Raw genomic sequence first — 21,402 nt, forward strand, 5'->3', positions numbered from 1 at the left:
TTATGCACACTAGTAATTGAATGGTGCCTGAGAACATTACTGGGCTCTGGAATTCAGACATACATATCCTGCAACATTTTTTTGAATAGTCCCTGACAACTTTGACTTGTGCTAAGCAGCAATGTCTCAAACAATTAATTGGCTCGATTTAGGAGTTAACAAGGGCCAGGGACCATTCCCAATAGACAGCCAGGAGACAACCAACCCATTTTGACCTTGAGGAAGTGTACTGGATGCAGATCACTCTATGACAGAAGAAATCGCATTCAGGGAACAGTTGAACTGAGTTTGATTTACTAATCTAGATGTAGCCCACAAGTCTTAAAAGGGATAACAAATTTATATCAAATGGAAAAAATAGTTTAAACACTGTGTTAATGACCTATCTGGAACTGAATTTTTGGCAGTGGTAGATGGAATTAATGGATAATAAAATGAGGCTTTTAAGAAAGTATATCTTGGAAGCCAAGATACATTTCAGTTTTTCAGTTGCACTCAGGATCTGGGTCTTATTAAATGGATAATTGCTCAACATAAAGTGAAACTGATTTTGGATAAGGTTGATGTTACCTAAGAAAAGACTCTGTTACAGTGGTGCAGTGATTACCAGTACCAATGAAATCCTTTAAATTGTCATATTATGGTGCACACTGACTATCAACCAGTTACCTTTATGATGCAAAAGAAAAGAAGAAAAGGGAAAATTACATGGATAATGCCAAATCTATCTATGCATCTATGTTCCACTGTATCTATGCATTTAAGTCCATTAAAAATATCACAGACAATTTTGGAACTCTTCGTAGATCCTAACTTATGAGTAAAGCATATTATTGAGAGATATTCCCTCAAAACGCAGACAACAAAACGAGGCATTTATAAATAACCTTACAGCATTGGGAGGCCATTGATCTATTAAGTTGAAAGCAAGGACCAGTAGGTTAAAAGTGAAGATGTAGGAAGGATGGATGCAGACTGATAATGTAAATGTAAATGCTGTTTTCAATGGAGTAGGTGGAGGGATTAAATTTTGCTTCTCAAGGCACCAAACAAAAAGTAGCAGCAACCTGATGGTCTTCTATTCTTAATACAAAGAGATTTGAGTTCATCCTTTGTTTTTGATGATGTATTCTTTTATATATTTACATGCAGTTATACCTACATAATATATAGTATGTATATGTGCATGCATGGGCATATGTGTACATATGCATACCCATATATACGCAAATACGTATAGGTATTTATTTTGAATGAATTATAGAAAGGTTAGGGTTGGAGGGGACCTTAAAACCATCTATTTCCAAATTCCTGCCGTGGTTTAGTGATGTTTGTGAGCAGAAAATACTTGATTTGGTAATTGAACAGGTGTGAGATTCATTGTTGCAGATTCCTGGAGGTTATGTGAACATCAGTTAGTTGCTGCGTTTTCACTCAGCCACCAAATCCAATTAAAGTCACAGCTGGGAACTTGTTTGATATATCTTTTTCTTTTTCTGTGGGTTTATATCTCACACAATGCAAGTGTGAGCAAGTGTACGGATGAGGCAGGCAAGAGAGGCATGGGTAAAGTTATAGGTGTTTTGTTTTTTTTCTCTTTTAACCTACAGCCGGTACTATGGGTCTAGAAACGTATGCAATATATTTTATCTGCATGGCAGGTCTGCACAGTTAAATCCAGTTAAAATTATATATCTGTTGAGAACTATTTTACTGAGATTTTTACAACAAAATCCCTCTTCACATCAATCCATACTTTGTGAAAGCTGTTCTAGTTTTTGTGTTCAAAAGACTGAAGTCTTTTAGGAGTTAAAAGTTAAGTATTAGCAATTTTGCCATTAAGTAAGAACTCACACAGCCTTTTCTGACATTAAAATAAAATTGAATTGAAAAAACTGAAAATTCAATTGCCTTCACTTCTTGCCATTATTTATCATGGGCATTTAGCAGATAAAAATAATCCTACATTTATGTTTAGAAATATCGAAAGAGGGATCCCAAAGAACTAAGTAGTAGGACAGTGAAAATGATGGGTTATTGTGTGGAAATGATGGGCTATTATAGTTATTGCTGCATACTTGAGTGTGAAAGGACTGTAAAAGCAGACTATAAAATGGAAAGCCATATTCAGCCTTTCTCTCCCCAAATAGCCTTTAATAAATTGGTATCATATACAATGACTTCTAGCATAATTAACATGAATATCAGGAGTTAGTATAGATGCATTTTTTTCACAATATGAAGTATCCAAGGGAAAATAATTAAAACAGAGAAAAGAAAACATTGTAACTAAATACTTGCAGCAGAATGGAGGGGACTGATAAGCTGTTATGATGAAAAGTAATAAACACTGACTATGCCATGGGATCACTGCTCAGTAATTTATAAGTTATTTGTATTTGGTTTATCTGTACATAGCATCACTTCAACTGTCCTTATTCCAACTACATCTAAGAAACATTAAGTGCTAAAGTCAGAAAAGCTGAAAGTAACTACTGCAAGAATGCTAAAACTTTGTGTTGTCTTCGAGAAAGAGTGCATATGCCAGGTTTTGCAAAACAAAGACAGCCTAGGATAGATAAAATCACTATAATAATTTCTCATAACTATAGATATTTGTAGATAGTGAATATGTTTAATATAGAAATCACTGGAAGTCAAACTGAACCCAAATATCTCTGACCACAACTCACAAAGTTTTTCATATCTTTATCTTTTTGCCAGAATGAGAGAAACAAGAAGTTAATGACAATCACCTAAGACAGTGAATCCATAAACATTTTTCAGTAGTTACGATTTCAATAATAATTTCAATTTAAAGTTAGAGGGAAAAGAATGGAGAGGTTTTATTAGATCAATTATCAGGAGTTGGGCCCAAAGGTACAGAGGTGTTGGCTCCTAACTCCTGTTCCTCACTCCCACTGAAATCAATGAGAACCAAGTATTAGGTTCATATCTCATACCTCCGAAGGTTAGGCTCTGTGCAATTAAGAAACTCAGTGAACATTCTCTTTCTTCTATAAGTGCCATGGCTGTAATTATGAGAAATACTGGAACAAAAAACTGCAATACTTGAGATAATGATTACTTTAAACCAATCTTGCTTTAGTGACTTCTGATTCTTCATTCCCTTTCATTTTCACAGGAAAGACCCTCTATTTTTTAAATATATATTTTATATATATAGGTATTATTTTTAGAACAGAGTCCTGGGATTCACTGTCATTGGTTCTAACCCTTGTGTTCAAGGCCTCCTCTATGATTTTTGAGAAAATTACTGAACTTACCATGCCTTTCCATTACACCTATAAATGGATGTAACAGAAATTAAAAAAAAATATTAATGTTACATGCATACAGCAACTAAAAATTCCCAATCTTAAATTCTATGAAAGCGAAATCTGTAAAGACTGAGCTTTTGTTCTGATGTTAAAATCATTTAGTTTCTTTGTTTGATTCATTTGGACAGGGAATACCTTCCATATTTATTCAAGAAAGTATTTCCCTCTATAGTTCTTCTCCTCCCTTTTTTTTCACACCCAAAATGCTATAGCAATTGCTATTCATATTTTTAAGTGTCACCACTGTTTTCTTGATTAACAGCTGCTCCTGATAATATCCTTTGAAATCTTACAGAAAACTCGTAATTTCAAGTCTTCATTTGAGCAAAATCCTTGTTTGCACATTTTCAGCATACTTCTTGAATATATGTAGGCTCTTTCACTACTAGACATCTAAAAGTTAACTTCAGACAGTTAAATCACCCAAGGGATCCATTTATAGTCAACAGAGAGAAATTGCTACCTTCAAAGGGCGATTCATCTTTTTTATCTTAAGGCATCTCTTTTAGGATGAAATTGTCTTCTGGAGGCCTCCATTTCATACTATTGGCTATAAAGACAGCTAAAGGTTAAAGTTTGGCAATTAACTTTTGGGTATCTAAGCGAGGTCCAATGAATTGCAAACATCTAATTTAGCAGTTCTACATAAAGATGACACTATGTGCCACCAAAATATTACAGGACTCTAAATTTCACACTCTAAATGCTGTCTGGTAACACAGTGCTCCCCAACCCCCTAGCAATTATATGAATGAATCTCACATAGACAAAGGATTTTGTTGTTAAGCTTAACAGAAAAAACAAACAAACAAACAAAAATAAAAAAAACCCAACAAAACAAAACAAATATAAAAATGTTGTTTAGATTTTTCGTGTGTAGGCATTGAACACTTTTTGAACTCTATATGTTCTTTACTTTGTCAGATAATACTGAGTGTATTGAAGGACAAAGTGAAACAATAGGAAGGAAAGTGAAGTACCAGAGGGAAGAATAGCATTTCCTGACGAAATAAAAATAAATTACTCTTGACTCACTCTAGGTGTATGTCATACATTACATGTGTTTCTGTCCACAGAAAGAAAATGGACATCAAAAGAAAGATTCACCTGAAGAGAGAATGGTGAGATGCAGAAGGAGGAGGACATCAACAAGGGAGGGAGAGCACGTGTTGCTTAGGCCATGTCTGAACACTCTTCTGTCTACTGCATTGCATGTTCTCAGAGCAGAAGAGGTGAGGAATTATTACTAAGATGGAAATGCCTTATGATGGAATGTATCTTATCAAAGCATTTGTAGATCCTTTGTATGGTCTTCTTATCTACGTGATATGGTGACCTGGTACCATCCATCAGTGTTAAAACTCAGTGTCATCATTTTCCAGCAGAGAATCTATATTTGGATCAGAAGAGTAACTTCTCTCAGTCCCACAGTGGAGCTATAGGTTCTTCCTTGTTAATGAAAATTTCAGGTGAAAACTGGATGCATTTTTCCTCCTTCATGATGTTTCAGTGTATTCAGCATCAGGAGGTGTTTAAAGACACATTGTATGCATCTCAGCTATTTTCCTTTTAATTAAAGTTGAGAGAGACTACTTGTTATAGTGGTTAACTTCCCTAAGAATTTTCAGAAGTATATTTTAAAGGTAATGGATTCATTAGCTCATTTATAATTTTTGAAATAAATATATTTTAGAGTTATATAACCTGGGCTTATACAACTAACTGAAGGAGAAGATTGTGGGTTATCATGTCTCATCAAAGACAAGTGTTTGCTTCTAACCCATGAAAGATTCCTATTTTACTGAAATGGTTGGCATTTAAGATGTAGTTGGCTGGCTGGTTTGGCCTAAGTAACTCTATGATTTCCCATTCATTGTGTAGGAAGATTAAGCAATTGGTTAGGGTCTTCAGGAACTATTAAGTTGATAAGTATTTAAAATATAGAATCTAAAATATAGATTCTGTAGTGCTTAATGTTACAACACTAAAATATTTCTACAGGTCAGTTTTGGTCTCAAAAATTAGAAAATAACAGAACTTAGAGGTACTTGTAATCAGACCTATGTAGAAAATCCTAAGGTCTTTTTGAATAGACTATCAATTTTGCTGAGTATCTGTTCCAACCTGTGCAACAAGAAAGTTGAACCTTTTAGTGAATCTCCCTTTTAGCTAGTTTAGGAGCACTTAGAATATTTGACAGGGAAGGATTAAAAGAGACAAATTTTAAATGACGAACACAAATTATCTTTCTGTATGTTGGAAATGGCTGAAGTATTTTGTCCAAAATAAGCATCTTTACTGGAAGAATAATCTGTCATAATAAATTTTGAACTCAGTCAGCTGAGGTTTGGCAGAGCTATATGTAGCTAATTTCAGTGGTTGTCTTTTCTACCGACATTGCTTATAATGCAATCTCAGATCTATCGACAGTTATATTCCATCCCCCTAAATAACTAATCCTATGGGTGTTCCAAATAGAAATACTGTCAACAAAATCTGAAACATACATAATCATTGTCTGGGTTCTTTTGCATATATAGGTTTTTAAGAGCTAAAAAATCTAGGCTTGAGAAGGAGGGTCTTTCTTTTGCAAATTGTGTTTTTCCTCATACTTGAAGCCATCCAAGATCTAAGGAAGAAACATATGTTCTTATAGGTTGACATTTGAAACTTATGTTTTTCTAGGTTTCTGAGATGTTACCTTGCCAACTATGCCTTATAAATATGTATAAAACTACTTTTGGCTTAAATAATTTTCTGTGAGTATTTTTCATATTAAATTAACTTCTGACAATGATATTGAATACTGAAGAATGGTTGTGTAGCTCTAGAATCACAAAATAAAAGAATGGATAAGATTGGAAGGGTCCACAGTGGGTCATCTGATCCACCTTCCCTGCTCAAGGAGGTTCATCCTACAGCATAGGATGAACACAGCACAGGATTGCATCCAGATGGTTCTTGAATGTCTCCAGTGAGGGAAACTCCACAGTCTCTCTGGGCAATCTGTTCCAATGCTCGGGCACTCACACAGTAAAGAAGTTCTTCCCCTTATTCCTATGCATCAGTTTCTGCTCATTGCAATTGTCCTATTGCTTGGCACCGCCACGAAGAGCCTGGATCCATCTTCTTGACTCCATCCCTTCAGATGCTTATATACATTAATGAGGTCCCCTCTCAGTCATCTCTTCCTGAGGCTGAACAGGCCCAGCTCCCTCAGCTTTTCCTTGTAAGAAAGATACTTCAGTCCCTTAATCATCTTCGTTGCCCTCTGCTGGACCTGCTCCATGAGCTCCATATCTCTCTTGTACTGAAGAACCCAGAACTGGACACAGCACTCCAGATGCCTCATCAGGGCTGAGTAGAGGGTTAGTATCACCTCTCTTGACTTACTGGCAATGCTCTTCCTAATGTACCCCATGATCCCATTGGCCTTCATGGTCACAAGGACACACTGCTGTCTCATGGACAGCTTGTTGTCCACAAGGACCTCCAGGTTGTTCTCCACAGAGCTACTTTCCAGTAGGTCAGTCCCCAGCATGTACTGGTGCATGGGGTTATTATTCCATAGATGCAGGACTCTGCATTTTCCCTTGCTGAATTTCAGAAATTCTTCTCTGCCCATCTCTCCAGCCTTTTGAGGTCCTTCTGAAGGGCTGCACAGCACTCTGGGGTATCAGACACTCCTACCAGCCTTGTGTCATCAGCAAACTTCCTGAGGAGGCCTCTGCCCCTTCATCCAAGTAACTGATGAACAAGTTAAACAATATTGGACCCAGTATTGACTCTGGGGGGACAGCCACTAGTGACAGACTTCCAACTAGACCTGGTGCCACTGATTATGACCCTCTGGGATCTGCCATTCAGCCAGTTCTCAATCCACCTCACTGCCCACTCATCCAGTTCACAGTTTCTGAGTTTGCCTATGAGGATGTTGTGAGAGACAGTGTCAAAAGCCTTGCTAAAATCAAGGTAGACAATAACCAGTGCTCTTCCCTCATCCCCCCAGGTAGTTGTTTCATTGTAGAAGGCAATCAAGTTGGTCAAGTATGATTTACCTTTAGTGAATATATGCTGACTACTCCAATTACCTTCTTGTCATTCATGTGGATAGAGATGGCCTGCAAATGAGGAGCGCTATCATCTTTCCAGGGACTGAGGTTAGGCTGAATGGCCTGTAGTTCCCTTGGTCCTCCTTCTTGCCGTTTTCAAAGACTGGGGTGACATTTACTTTCTTCCAGTCCTCAGACACCCTCCTGATCACCACAACCTTTCCAAGATGATCGCAGGGAGCCTCATGGATCAACACTCATGGATCCATCCTGTCTCAGGGCCCATGGATTTGTGGATGTCAAGTTTGCCTAGGTGGTGTTCTCTAACCCAATCCTCCTTGATCAATCTTCCTTACAACATTCCTTTACCCAGGTCTCCTGGTCATAGACTATTGGGGGCTGGTCTTGTCAGTGAAGTCCAATGCAAAGGAGGCGTTCAGTAACTCTGCTTTCTCTGCATCCTCTGCTACCAGAGTCCCCTCTCCATTTAGTAATGGGCCCATATTTTTTTTAGTTTTCCTTTTGTTATTAATGTATTTGAAGAAGCTATTCTCGTTGGCCTTGACATCATTGGCCAGATTTAATTCCAGGAAGGCTTTGACTCATTTCTACTTACTCTGACAACTTCTATATATTCATTCCAAGTAGCTTCACCCTGTTTCTATCTCCTGCTTATTCTTGAGAAATGACGGGATGTCCTTGTTCATCCATGCAAATCTCTGGCCCCCTTTGCCTGATTTCTTCTCATCAAGATGCATCATTCTTGAGCATGGAGGAAGTGATCCTTGAATATCAACCATCTCTCTTGGACCCCTGTGATAACTACTGCGAGTTAAAGATCAAGAAGTGCCAATAGCCATGACAACCCCTCTTCACTGAAGGACCTGTTCCCCTGGGGTTCTTTCAAGAAGAACCCTAAAAAGTCTAAAGTTAGTTTACCTGAAATCCATGGTTACAGTCTTACTCATTGCCCTGCTTTGTCCTTTTAAATATGAAACTCAGTTTGTTTGCTATTAGCAGTTTAGGGGGGTTTTGGCATTTAACTTTTGCTCTTATTTTCTAAACAGCTTACTTTTCAAAACTATAGTTGAGTCTTTTGATGATCCTCCATTGAAATGATTCTTGATTTTTAAACTTGTTTACTGAACTATATGAAATTGTTATAATATTAAATAGTAGTAATAAAATATAAAGCAAGTGTGAGAAAAATTGTTACTCTAGTCTCTCTGCCTTCACAGATTAAACTGGTTTATTTCCATTAAAATCAAAGATTTAGACTCACACTAGCGAAGGTTTAGACCTTCTCTGGTATCCCATAATTTTGCCTCCTCAGAGTGCCTTACAGTGAACTATCAAAGAAAGAGATCCATTCCTCTCTACAGAAGCAAAATACCACACATTCCTTTTGTAGCTGCTTCTGAGAGAGTCAGTCATTTGAAATTTTTTTGGCAAAGTTACAATAAAGTGTCACAAGAGTGTTGACAGATGCAGCTTTGTGTGCCAGCATCCGGCTCTGGCTCACAGTAGGATGACATAAGCAGGTAATAATGGATAGCTATTTTGCTTCTGTGGGATGGTGTCAGGACTATATGCTGATAACATTCCAATTGAGAGATCAATATCATTCCAGAGTTTGACCAAAGAGACAGTTTTTGGGGTGAGAGTGGGGTCAAAGAGAAGAACCTTGTTCAAATGAAGATCAGTGGATATCTTCTCATTGTTTCTCATAGCTGAACAGAAATTTAAAGAAGCAGTATTTAGACTCCAAATGGCAGATAAAGTTATTGCAAGAATTGAACATTAATAAAATAGTTATACATTTTTCAACAATTAGAACTTAATTTTCAGTTTCTCATACATGTATTTAAAATCACTCTTCATTAATTCTTTCCTTTCAGACTGATCGAACAGTATTCAAAACTCTCCCAGATTACTACAGGAGTAAACTCCTCTGTCATTCAATCATTTCCATTTATGTCATCAGCAGAAAAAAAATGTGTCAATAAGTGTTTCATCATATGAACTGCTTTTTGATAAACTGTCGGATAATTAACTGTCAACTCTGAAGATGAATCCAGATGAATCTCTTCAAATTTTGGGGTACAGTACTGCCCTCAGAAGGCAGTAAAAAAGTAAATATTTAGAAAATAAAACCGGAAAAGTATCACAGCTCCCTTACTCTTTCTTTAGTATTTCACTAAAACAAATATCTGGCTTGTTTGTTTTCTACCAAGGGGGAGAGGGCTATTGAGTAGTTAGCATCAGAAAGCATGTCACCATAGAAAACAAATCCTATTCTTTGGCATTTTTTCTCAAATGTTAAAGCCTATAACTCAGCCCATAATTTTCCTGCTGAATTTCTCCAAACAAGAAACTGATAACATACTACTTTCTTATTTATTACAATTGATTTTTCTTTCTTTTCTATTTGCACTGCATCAAATATATGCCCAGAGAAAGTACACTGGTATCAAAGTTGTTTCCATGTAAATGTGATGTAATGAGGTGAAAAGTTACACCTTGTCATTGAGACATCCACAACACATTCTAGTCTTTAATCGAATAGGAGTGACACTTAAAAATAGTTCAAGAGCCTAAAGTGTTTTACTATCTGAACAGCACAGGGCAAGTATTTAACTCCAGTGCTACAGCCCACCCACAGCAAACACAGGCATTTTTACTTTCAAAATTAGGTACTTATTGCTCTAGGGGTTTTTTGCAGTATACTTCATGATCTTTCAATATTAATATACCAGTATCTCAATTTGTTTTATATTATATGGCAAGTATCATACTGACAGTCTTGAAATTCTCTTACCACATTTTGTAATAACAATAATACCTCTCTTTTGACTGAATACTTCTTGGCAACAGAGAAGAGGTACGCCTTGGAAGAAGATTGTAGACGTGAAGGATATTCAATCTACCACTTCTTTCTGGGACAAAGTAATCTCTAAGATTCCCTATGGTCACTCATTACAATTTGCCTGAATTTCTTGACTCTCCATGTTTGTCAGGTTTTCTTCCTTTTTGTTTTTTCATAAGCATATGTGCAAAAGGTAAGGCTTCAATGATTTTTTAATGAGAAGGTGGGATGACTCTTTTACCCTATATGATACACTCTTGTGATGTACACATGCCAGAAATCCTGATGATTTTCTCCAAGGTAAATATTTTTTCAACAGTATAAGATTAGCAATATCATCTACATCAGTTTCCCTGACATGGAAATACACAATAAAAATATCAGGGTAAATTGATGAAAGGAAAAGATATGGCCACATTCCTTTGTAGTCTAGCTGTTATCAGAAAGAGGTATGTAGTGGTGTAAGCTCCACAGAGTAATTGGGTACTTCCATGCAAAGATTTTAGAAGGTCTAAACTGTGAATAATATCACATCTGTTCTCCCACTGTCTTTGTTGCCAGCTAGGCAACTGAAGATCATCCAGCAGTGAGTCCAGAGTACTGTGAAATGCAAGTGGTTTAACTGAAACTAGAACACCATAAAACTATGCACACAAAATAACTTCTAAGTGATTAAAATGAAAACAAAACCAGACCATGAGTAGAGAGTGTGCCTGTGGAAAGAAAAGGTGCCATGTTATGAAGAAATACCCAAGAGATACTTATCACTCTTAATTCAGCAGTATGCAGCATGCACAGCCCCATGCTAAGGTGGCATGCAAAAAGAGAAACACACAAGAATCCACTTTATGTAGCTGCAAACCAAAAAAGGCATTTCATCAGAACAGCTCCTTGATCTGCCAGAGTAGTTCAGGATGTGCTAACATAAAGCAAGCTGGCAAACATTGCAGGGAAAGCAGGGAGTGAGTGGGAAAACAGGTGTATGGCTCAGGAGGAATAAAATAGAGTAGACCCAGTTAACTTAGAGAATCATGTGCTCCATGCTAAAAGAGTGACCAATTAGCGTCCCCGAAATCCATCCATGTGGGTGAGAATTTCAAACTCTCTAAGGCCAAAAATAGTTACAAAATTAAATTTCAAATTTTCTAATAAAATAGAACCTTTTCTCCTACCAATAAAAAATAAAACTATGAATAAAAACATTAGAAATTCTACTCAGAACAAAATACAGGAATATCAAACAAATTATCAATTACACGAAACTGTATAAGTCAGTTGCCTTCTGTATCAGAAAGGCCATCTTGGACATCAGAAGTGCCAGTAGGAGAATAGAGGTACCAAAGTTCTTAATAAACAAACTTGCCACCTTTGGTTTTTAAGTTTTATAAGTAAAACTTGGGAAATTAACCCTGGAAGTGTATATTAATTCTTCATTTACAGGCAGCCAGGAGTACAAAGCCATTTGGACAGAGAGATTTGTTAATTCTGTGACAGTACTCCCCATACCTGGTTGAGAAACAGTAGTCCAGCGACAAATAAGATCAAAAAATTTATGCTTTTGAGGAAAGGTGGTTCAGCAATCCCTCTGAGAAACTATCACTTATCACAAGCATGTTAGACAGAAAGTAAAAGAAATTCTCAAGCTCCATTTCTCAACAGATAAATTCAGAAGGCAATTTTTTATAATGTATACAGTAAACCTCAAGTGGGCTACCTATAAATGTCTCAGTAGACTCCAACTGGTCACTGTTGAAGTCATAATATTCATGAGACAGACTTCTAGTTTAGAAAAAAATTTACTTTATGGCTAAAACTCTGCTGTTATCTATTGCAAAGGGCTGAGAACCTCAGATACTTCTCTTTTGTAAAAAGTAAAATAGTAGTCTTAGAAGTTAGTTAATATTGATACAATTATTGTGATTTTTAGGAGGATCTGCATGCAATTGGTCAGTACCAGAGACAAATACTAGCTAGAGAAACAAGAAAAACAGCTAAAGCTACATGAAGCAGCTTAGCAAGAATTTTTCCTTATTTGGCTTCCTATGAATTCCCTGTGTATATTTCATTCATTTTTTATAGCTAAGACTTCAGTATCATGACAAAACTTTGCGTAAGTGAAGAACATTTCAGCTTCATTTGTTAAAATTAACAGAAGAGCATTAACTGACCTCCAAGAGGTTGTTCATGTAACAATGTATTAAGTTATATGTTTTGAAAAGTGTATTTAATTAATGAAACGTAAGAATCTGAGTTTTACTTTTAATTTTAATTATTTGAGGATTATAAAATGCCATCCAAAGTGACCAATTCCAAATTCCTTCTTAAAATTAATATAAACCTAAAATAATCTAACGTAAGAAGTAACTAATACAAATTTTATTATTAATAGCAATATTGCAAAAATACTATCAAAGAATAAATACTGAATTGCTATCATTGAGATTATACATTCATGTATTTTGCTTAAGGAGTCTAATAAGTGGGTGACTGGTCTTATAAACTCAAGAAGACAGAAATGCATGTTTGACACAAACAATCCTACAGAAAGCCAATATACTTGTGTGAAGGAATTTTCAATGACGAAAATTGTGGTTTTTTTCTCCTTCACAAATGGCACTATTGAGATTTGTATAAATAATTCCTGTTTTAAAAGTATTACAGTGTCAAACTGACTGTAATTAAATTCCTCAGCTGATTTGCACTCAGATCTCTTTGTTTGGACAAAGTTGTTTATCATTAAATATATAGACTGATAAACGGATAAAATATACCAGATTTCCAAGCTAGTTGGATATTAGGTTCATTAAAGGGTGTTTTCCCCACATTCAATAGAATGAATTATAGTAATACTTCAGTTCACAAAAAGACAGGGTGAAATGAGCAGGTTGCCTGAGAAAGACAGCAACAAACACTAACTGAGCAATGTTTGGTGGCACTCGCCTCAATGATTTCTATAAATCAAGGCTGAGCATACCTGACCTTTACCTTGCTTCTCAGAAACACAGTGTGGATGCTTCAGCATTGCTTTTACAGCTAGTGGGTCAACTAAAGCTTGTTGGCAATTAATAAACATTTGAAGGCAATGTTTTTTGGTTTTTGGTTTTTTTTACCTCCCACAAAAACGTGTCTGGCTTCACCACAACAACCACCCACAGTATTTCTGATTTAACAGGTCAGATAGCAGTTGCTTTACAGGTGAAGCCACAGGTGAACTTTAGGAGATGTTTAGGAAATGTTAAGGGGCTGTCCTTTTCCATTTCACCTGCAAATCTACAAAGCAGATTATTTAAGATGCTTTATGACTTTTTTTCACTTTTTGGGGCCTAGAGCTGTCACCCTAGTTATTCAGTCACCTGTAAGGCCATCTGACCACCCAATGGCCATTGAATGTCTTTCAGCTGTTTAACCTGTGGTTTCTTAGCACAACTTAGTCATAGCACACTGGTATGACATAAGACAAAAAATTGGAGAGCAAGAGTTTTTTATCTTCTTAAATTCAAGTCACTACGGAATTCCCTCTCTACCTTGCTGCTCCCCTTCATGGTTTTCCCAGTTTCCTTGTAGTTGGAACGGACAAAACTGAAAAGAACCTAAACCTTCCCTTCCCACAGCATGTCTACTCTGCCTTCAGAGAGTGTCAAACAGGACAGGGAGACATCTGGAAAAAAGGGGCTTTGACATGTGTCACGGCTGCTTGTAAATGTCAGAAGAACTGTAAGAAAGATCTTGAAGATCTCCATGCAAGTATTTGTCCTGTGATTTGTTGATGGTACAGCTGTGTAAAGGCAGAAACTAGGTCATTCACACTGGTACAGGCAGTTACTTTGTAAATTAAAGCATACTTGAAGGTCTCTAGAAGGTTTTGTTAATCTTTCTCCCCCTATGAGCCTAAAACAGTTCCTCCATTTATAACCAGCTGTCTTTAAAAGTCATAGAGGGGGTACAATATTTTGTTCCCTTGTAATGGAACCCCCTACCTTTCCATGTCACTCTTTGAGAACAGGCTTCACAAACCCTTTCCCTACAGAATCCCAAGATTTTCATTTTCCCTCCACAAAAATCTGTGTCCTTCTCCTCTTTGTGAGAGTCTTTGTGTCTCAGCTACATCCTTAGGACTTCCCAGCTCTTTCTGAACCTGGGCATGTCAAGAAAGGATGTAAGCCACAAGACAGAGATAAGAAAACCCATCCAATTCAGAAGTATACTAGTGGAGAGCTTGTTGAGCAAATAACTGACTAAACAAAGTTTGTAAGGCTTAGTATATCCTTAAATATTCTCTCCTTGACTCTTCTCATGAATATTATTGCTTTTCATTCTCAGGATTATGTCCTCTCTATAGTAAGTCCTCTTATGCTAGATTTCAGCAGGAAGAATACCTATTAACTAAGGTCAGGGTAGAGTGACTTAATAATGTGAGATGATGCTAAGTCATCATCAGTAGCTCCATCTTCTTTTTTGGTGAGGAATTGTCTGTGTTAGAATAGATTAGCATGGAGATGTGGGAAGAGAGAATATAAAGCACAGACGTAATAGATCAGCTAAGGTATTTTATGTACTAAGAACAAAAATGACTTTCATTTTTGAAACATTTTGGGCTTAAGCCTTGTTATTTGTGGGGGAAAATCCCCAACAAATAATAAGCTATTAACAATAAGCTTCTTCCTTTTGCATCTCATCCAAAAAAAGCATGGAAAATTTTAACAATTTCTACAGCCTTTCTTTGACTCTATTTTTAACATAATCTTGATTTTAATTCATGCATTGTAGGCAGAAAATTAAAAGCTTTAAGAAAACAGCCATTAGCTCTTATGCTTTATTAAAACTATTTGCACACTCTGTTGCTCTTAAGAGACCTCCCAATAACACAAATCGCACTTTTAATACATAAAGGAGCAAAAACTCTCAGGGAAACAGAAGAATATTAGAACAGAGTCCAATGATATAGGAAAGTACCTGGATAAAAATCCCCTTGCGCAAACATGTCAATCACATAGCGACAGAACGCATATTGATCTAACAGAGCAAAAAGGAAGAAAAGAGTAATGAAGAAAGTAAATTTAACATGTCATTTGTATTTAACAGTGAAGATAAAACTTGGTAGTGCAAAGACATTTCAGTAGTCTTTTTATAAGTAGTCTTACACATATGTTTGTGTTTTTTTCCTGACCTTCAATTAATTCATGTGTTCCGAAAGCAACAATTGTTGTCCAGATCTAATTCAAAACCCCTACCAAGAACTGCAGAACTTCCAGTATGCCAGAGCTAACAGCTCTTCTTCTGGGCTAGCAGTGCACAACTTTGGTTTTGGCATATATCTTAACCCCATGCACAATTAGTGCGCAAATTGCTGTCTGGACACAGGGCTCAAAGACTTTTCTTTATGCTTAAAGATTAATTTCAGAGACAGGTGACAGAAAATTTTAAAAAAGTTTTGTATTGTGGTATTTTGTTAATATAGTTTTAAAAGTATAATAAATGTGCATGCTTAGTGAACGGGAATATAAAGAGAACTCCGTGTACTTACACTCCAATAGCAATGAGACTTTTCACAGAATTTTACTGTTTCACTACAGAATTATCTTCTAAACACCAATCTTTACAAACATATATATGTATATATTAAATCTGTATATATATTATATATATATTAAAACTAAACTATTCAGAAATTAGGCTTCGGAATCTAAATGAAACTCAGATTCTAAAAATGTTGGTAGTCTACTGATTTCTCCTATACATAGGCAAGTTGGTGACTTTAATAAAAATTTCTAACATTAAGAATGTTGAAGAAAAGTTATCAGTTGTAACTGAGTACCCAGTGGACTATAAGGGCCAGTAGCTTTGAAAATTAATGTTGATGACTAAATGCCAGCTGTGGTTAGCTAAGTTAGTTGCCAACTGTCCGTGAGTGAAGCATATCCATCCATCTGTTCTACACTCTTCTAGCACAGTTCCTACGCTATAGAAGTTACAACTCTTCCTGTCTCCACTGCCTGTTGTATCTCTGTCCTACTCATGTACAAAGTCACTTGCTTTTGCTTTGCCAATTTCAAAATAAAATTATGCAGACTTTGAAATAATTTAAGTTTTAAAAATGGCATTGGAGTTATATCTAAATGCAAAATGCCATTCCCAAGTATGTGACACTCATTATAATATTTGCTTTCATACATAATTCGCTGAAGCATCAGTATAATTTGATGTTGAGACATTTATGTAGTTGCTGCTGTGTTAGGTTGACTGTCATAGAAGTCCTTGGATGTGTGTGTTAGTGAGATGACAAGGGTAGTACTAGTCAATAATGTAGAGCCTTGGGCAAAATTTTCAGAATGTACACAGAGCTGTTTGCTGTAAACATTGTTTTTGTTCTAATGACTATTCATAATTTTTATTTTCATATTTAGGAATTCTAATTTATCATTTTTTGCCTGGCTTCAACTTTGGATTACATCCTTAAGGCTGTAATGTCTGAACTAGGTCTATATGATAATTAAAAAAAAATAAAGTAGCAGCATATGTGTGAGAAAACAAGTATATACAGATCTGTGTTCTTAAACCCACCTAAAGCCACTGAAGTCAGCAGTTGCGCAGTTGCAACTCAGACCTCACTGAGTATTAGTAAATAAAATGTAGCAATGCCAACTCTTCAGCCCACAGAGCTGATGACAGGGCACAGTTCTTTTTCAAAAAGATGTTTTCCTTACCTCTCTTTTTTGCCAAAACAAGCTGCCTTTATCCATGCTGCCTGTTGAGAAGATCCCCTGGACCATTTTGGGGCAAAATGTCTGTACAAAAGTCTGCTGGATGGCATGGTACAAAACTATGGCAGGGGACAATAAGCTATATGGACAATCACAGGAGAGAGTGCAAGCATGTGTTGCTTCCATATAAGTTGTGATATAAACATAGCCTGAGGGCCTAGAATCACACAATTTCATTGATATTAAAATATTCCATTCTTTCAACATAGTAACATAGTCCAGGAATAAAACAGACTGTGTTATTCGTTATGCGTGTGCGGGGTTTCATTGTTTATTTTTAGTTTGTTTTTCTTTTGGGGGGCTTTTCAGTTTCTTTTTTGTTTGTTTGTTTATTATATTTTTTTTCATAAATGTAATTTGAATAAACTTAAAAAAAAAAAAAAGCCTTAATCTTGATTGTACCTGAGAACAAAGATTTTATATTCATTTTCTCCACATAGGATTTCTTTAGCAACTCAACCCCTAAGAACTGGGATTTATAAAACAAATTGAAGACATAATGTAAAACTGAATAACAAAAATACAATTTCTACTGTATATGAATTAGCAAGGTGCTCTATAACATCCCATTTAAGTTCATGAGAATGCTATCAATCAGCAAAAATTGAAATCTAAGAAATTTTAAATTAATATGATTTTTCATATGTCTCTTCATGGCTAAAAATCCCTTTTAATTTAAACACCCTTATTAAAAAGGAGACTTTCACACTATAATTTTCACCTTACAACTCTGTAATGGTGGCCCGAATATTCATCTAAGTGCTAATAAATCATGTCAAAGTTTGGGACTAGATTCTTAATGATAAAAGTACTCAAAGATATTTTTGTTCTTGAACTTCATGTGATTTACTCAGGGAGATAACCTATCTTTTTTTAATTTTAGTTTGAGTAAGAAATGATGCAACAGCAGGGAAATCATAACAACTTTCTGTGATCAGTGCTATATTTTTTATTTTGTTTCAGATAAGCCAGCAGAACTACTCCCTTGACCAAGTAAAAGTAAAGATTGCAGGATCATGAAATCTTGGTAAAACTGCATTGAATTTAAAATTATGTTCGCCTTGGATCACAGTGGGACTGAAACATAGAAATGAATTTTCTGAGAGTATTCAGCTGGGCAGCAGTGGCTTATGGTGGAAAAGGGAAGGACGACAGTAGAAAAGGCAGCTTTCACTGCATGTGTGTAGCCCCATCTCCAGTGATAAGGGCAGTTGAAGAGGCTCCTTCCTTCCACCACTCCACCTGCTCCTTCTCACTTTCACCTAATAGAATTCTGTGCAGAGTCACTGGGGTCACATTCCAAAGCAGACTTACAAAGGGATTTGTTAATGTCTGATGCCAAGATGGATCATTTTGCTAATATTTATCAGCTAAAAATGATGAAGGCGTGTGGTGCAAAGCCCACAAAAACCAAACCAACAAACAAAAAACCACCACTACTCTTGATCTCTGTAATCTTCGATCCCTACTTACTTAAAATATTTTGCTGGGAGTAAAGTGCCTCATGTGTACACCATTTCTTTTTGAGAGCTTTATCCCGAACAGTATGGACTGGATCCCATGTGCACTGAAACTCTGCCACAGCAAACAAAAATTGAAAGAGATTTGCATCTCCCATGGGAACTGAAGAATTTGCTGAATTTTCTCTTTGATCACAGCAATCAGTGTGATAAATGCTGCTGTGATTTCATGCCTCAGAGGTCTGAATATTTCAAACAAAAGACAAAATTATCTAGAACACTGTGAAAAAATGCTAGTTCAGTACCCTGTGCATATCAGAAAGTGGGCTATGTCTCTCAGTTTTCCGGAAACATATAATTTAGGCAACTCCCAAGGGGTCCAGAGCTGATGGTTATGAAATTCTGAGAGAATCTGCCCAGGCAGATTCAGATATCCAGTAAGGGGTGGCTTCACTGATGCTCAGGCACAGCTTTATCTGTGGTGAAATGATCAGATAGATGTGTCATGCAACACTGAGCTGCCCCTATCAACGTAAAAGAAATCCCGTGGCTGCAGTGTGGCAGTTTATACAGAAAACCAGGTCCTGCTGCCTGCATTTATACAAAATTGTACCTAATGCCATGAAAGGGCCACAGGGAAATCAGAGAATCAATCAGTGCAACCTGGGAGTAGAAGAACCCAGACGTGCTCTGAAAAAGGGGAGCATATTGTTAACACCTTTGTTAACTATGTAGTGTTGATACATGTTGATTCCTTGCTTTATCACTTAATTTATTCCTTTTACCAAAGTAATAGCATTTCTTTCTTTTTAGGAGAAGTTTAAAAGCTTTCACATTAAATTACATCAGGCAGGTACGACACTGTGTTATACATTACCTGACAACCTGACAGTGCATCATACAATATGATGTTAGCTAAATTATTATATTCCCTTTTCTCTGTTGCTACTTCCTTTATCATTACAAAGGACATGTGCAGATGTAGAAACAAACCAAAATTCCTAACAGGTCATTGAATGGTTTGTATTTTCCAAAATAACTCTGCTAGCAATCCATTATATAAAATGCTACTGAGCAAATCCATGAAGTCTTAGACCTATCTGAAGAGAAATTGGTCCTTGGTAAAGAAGGATTTAAATTAAAATGAATCTTTAGCCATGACAAACTGTTAGAATCTTTTTGTTATGTCTAAACTTATTTTATTTTCAGTAGTCTCCTCCTAGCAGCGTGGGATTCATTTGGAATTTATTTGTACTGCACTTTTGTTTTTCATGGGCAGACTTTGGTCCTTGACAGCTTTAACTCTGTTCTCTCTCCTTCTTCCCTACTACCTTTTTAAGATCTTCATCTGTTTCCTCCTCATTTTGTTTACCTTTCTTGTCCGATTTAGTTACAGTCTGAAGACCTTTCTCTTCCTTAACTTTCGTTTTGGCCTTTATTAGCCCAGTTTCTGTTGGTTTAATCTCTGCCTGCTTGACCTTCTCGGCCGCCTTTGTTTCTCCTTTTCCATCCTTCACTTCCTTTTTAAGTTTTGCTTCCACTTTAGTGCTCTTTACTTTCTTCTCCTCTGCAGGTAATAAAGAAAAAGCTTTCAGTGTCATTCTTTCCCCCCAAAATAATACTCAGTGTCATTTATTTTATACTGTGCTATTACTAATCAGCATTTCTTCATTATTAACACCTTGATCAGATCTGATGAAAACTATAATCCCCTCAAACTGGACAAACTTAAGCAGAAATATGAGATACAAACAGGTTTTAACTTCAGTCCTTCACCAAGTACTTGACTGATACTAAATGAAATAGGCTATGGCAAATAATATCAAGTGTTTCTAATGACAGTATGATAGTTATTATGGTATAAACTAGGGAGACAAATGTTGGTCATTAAGCAAACAAATACAGAAGGTACTTCCAGGCAAAATCTGAGTAAATTTAAAATTCAGAGATCAGAGTTAAACTCTGTTGTAAACTGGAAAAGTAGTTAGTGTGTGGCTATTTTTAAGGGTTACTTTCATGCACTGATTCTCCGTCTTTGTCCAAGAAGTTCATATTTCTATTTTCTTCATAGCTCTAAATGTCTTCATCTTTGAGGCAAAACTTGTGTGTGACCAAACCTATGTTTTCTGTAAGGCTCTAGACTTCTATTTCTATTAAGCCACTGGGCTGACTAGACTGATTTTATCAATATGTTAACAGAATAGATCTAAGTATTATAGATCAGAATGTAGATATTTGGACAAGAGCATTTCTCCTTCCAAACAAAGCCACAGCACAAACAGGTATTGCTGGCTAGTGAAGAATTAATTTCCTTAACTAGTTATAGTGAAAATATATGTCAGATCACTTACAGATAGGCCTAGTTGTTTTTCGGGGAAATGGTGATCCATATTTTTAATTCTCATCTTTGAAATTTTAACAGATTTTAAAGGGGATCAAGCATAGAATTAATCCCTGGATGTTCTAGAGACATTTTAAATCTAATTATATATTAATTTCATTTTAGTTTCATGTAGCTGTTTTTTCCTGCATATTAAAAATCTCTGGTTGAATAAAATAAAGTTTATGCATTTTAATGTAAATTCGGTTTAAAAATATGGATAAATAAATACCTTTAGGAGGAGGAGGTTTCTTTTCAGCTTTTTCATGTCTTTCGGGTTTGTCTTTTTGAGTTACTAGAAATGAGAACAGTTGTATGTTAGGGAAAAAACTCACAAAGAATGAGAAAATATTGCAAAATCACAACAATATCCCTGGAAATTTCACATTTCCTTATAATTCCTGCTTTTCAGTTTTCAAAATTCTCACCTCTTTTTCTCAGGTCCACATAGTGGGGTAAAAAGCTTCAAAATATCTCTTGAGAGTCTCTAACCAGAAGACAAATGAGTCACACAGATCTCAAGCTTCATTGGGAACGTTTAT

The 21,402-nt window shown here is 36.1% G+C and overlaps 1 protein-coding gene across 1 annotated transcript in view; it reads right to left on the reverse strand.

Moving 5' to 3' along the window:
• TRDN (triadin) overlaps positions 1-21,402 on the reverse strand; it is a 110,972-nt gene that overhangs the window by 16,319 nt on the left and 73,251 nt on the right. Inside the window, exons 10-12 of the mRNA XM_017827409.1 lie at positions 21,093-21,155; positions 19,853-20,047; positions 15,213-15,272 (exon numbers count right to left, since the gene is read on the reverse strand). Of these exons, the coding sequence (XP_017682898.1) occupies positions 15,213-15,272; positions 19,853-20,047; positions 21,093-21,155 (318 nt within the window). The remainder of the gene's footprint in view (positions 1-15,212; positions 15,273-19,852; positions 20,048-21,092; positions 21,156-21,402) is intronic.

The sequence above is a fragment of the Lepidothrix coronata genome, unplaced genomic scaffold, assembly GCF_001604755.1.
Source record: "Lepidothrix coronata isolate B3197 unplaced genomic scaffold, Lepidothrix_coronata-1.0 Scaffold5, whole genome shotgun sequence".
NCBI classification, from domain to species: Eukaryota; Metazoa; Chordata; class Aves; order Passeriformes; family Pipridae; genus Lepidothrix; species Lepidothrix coronata.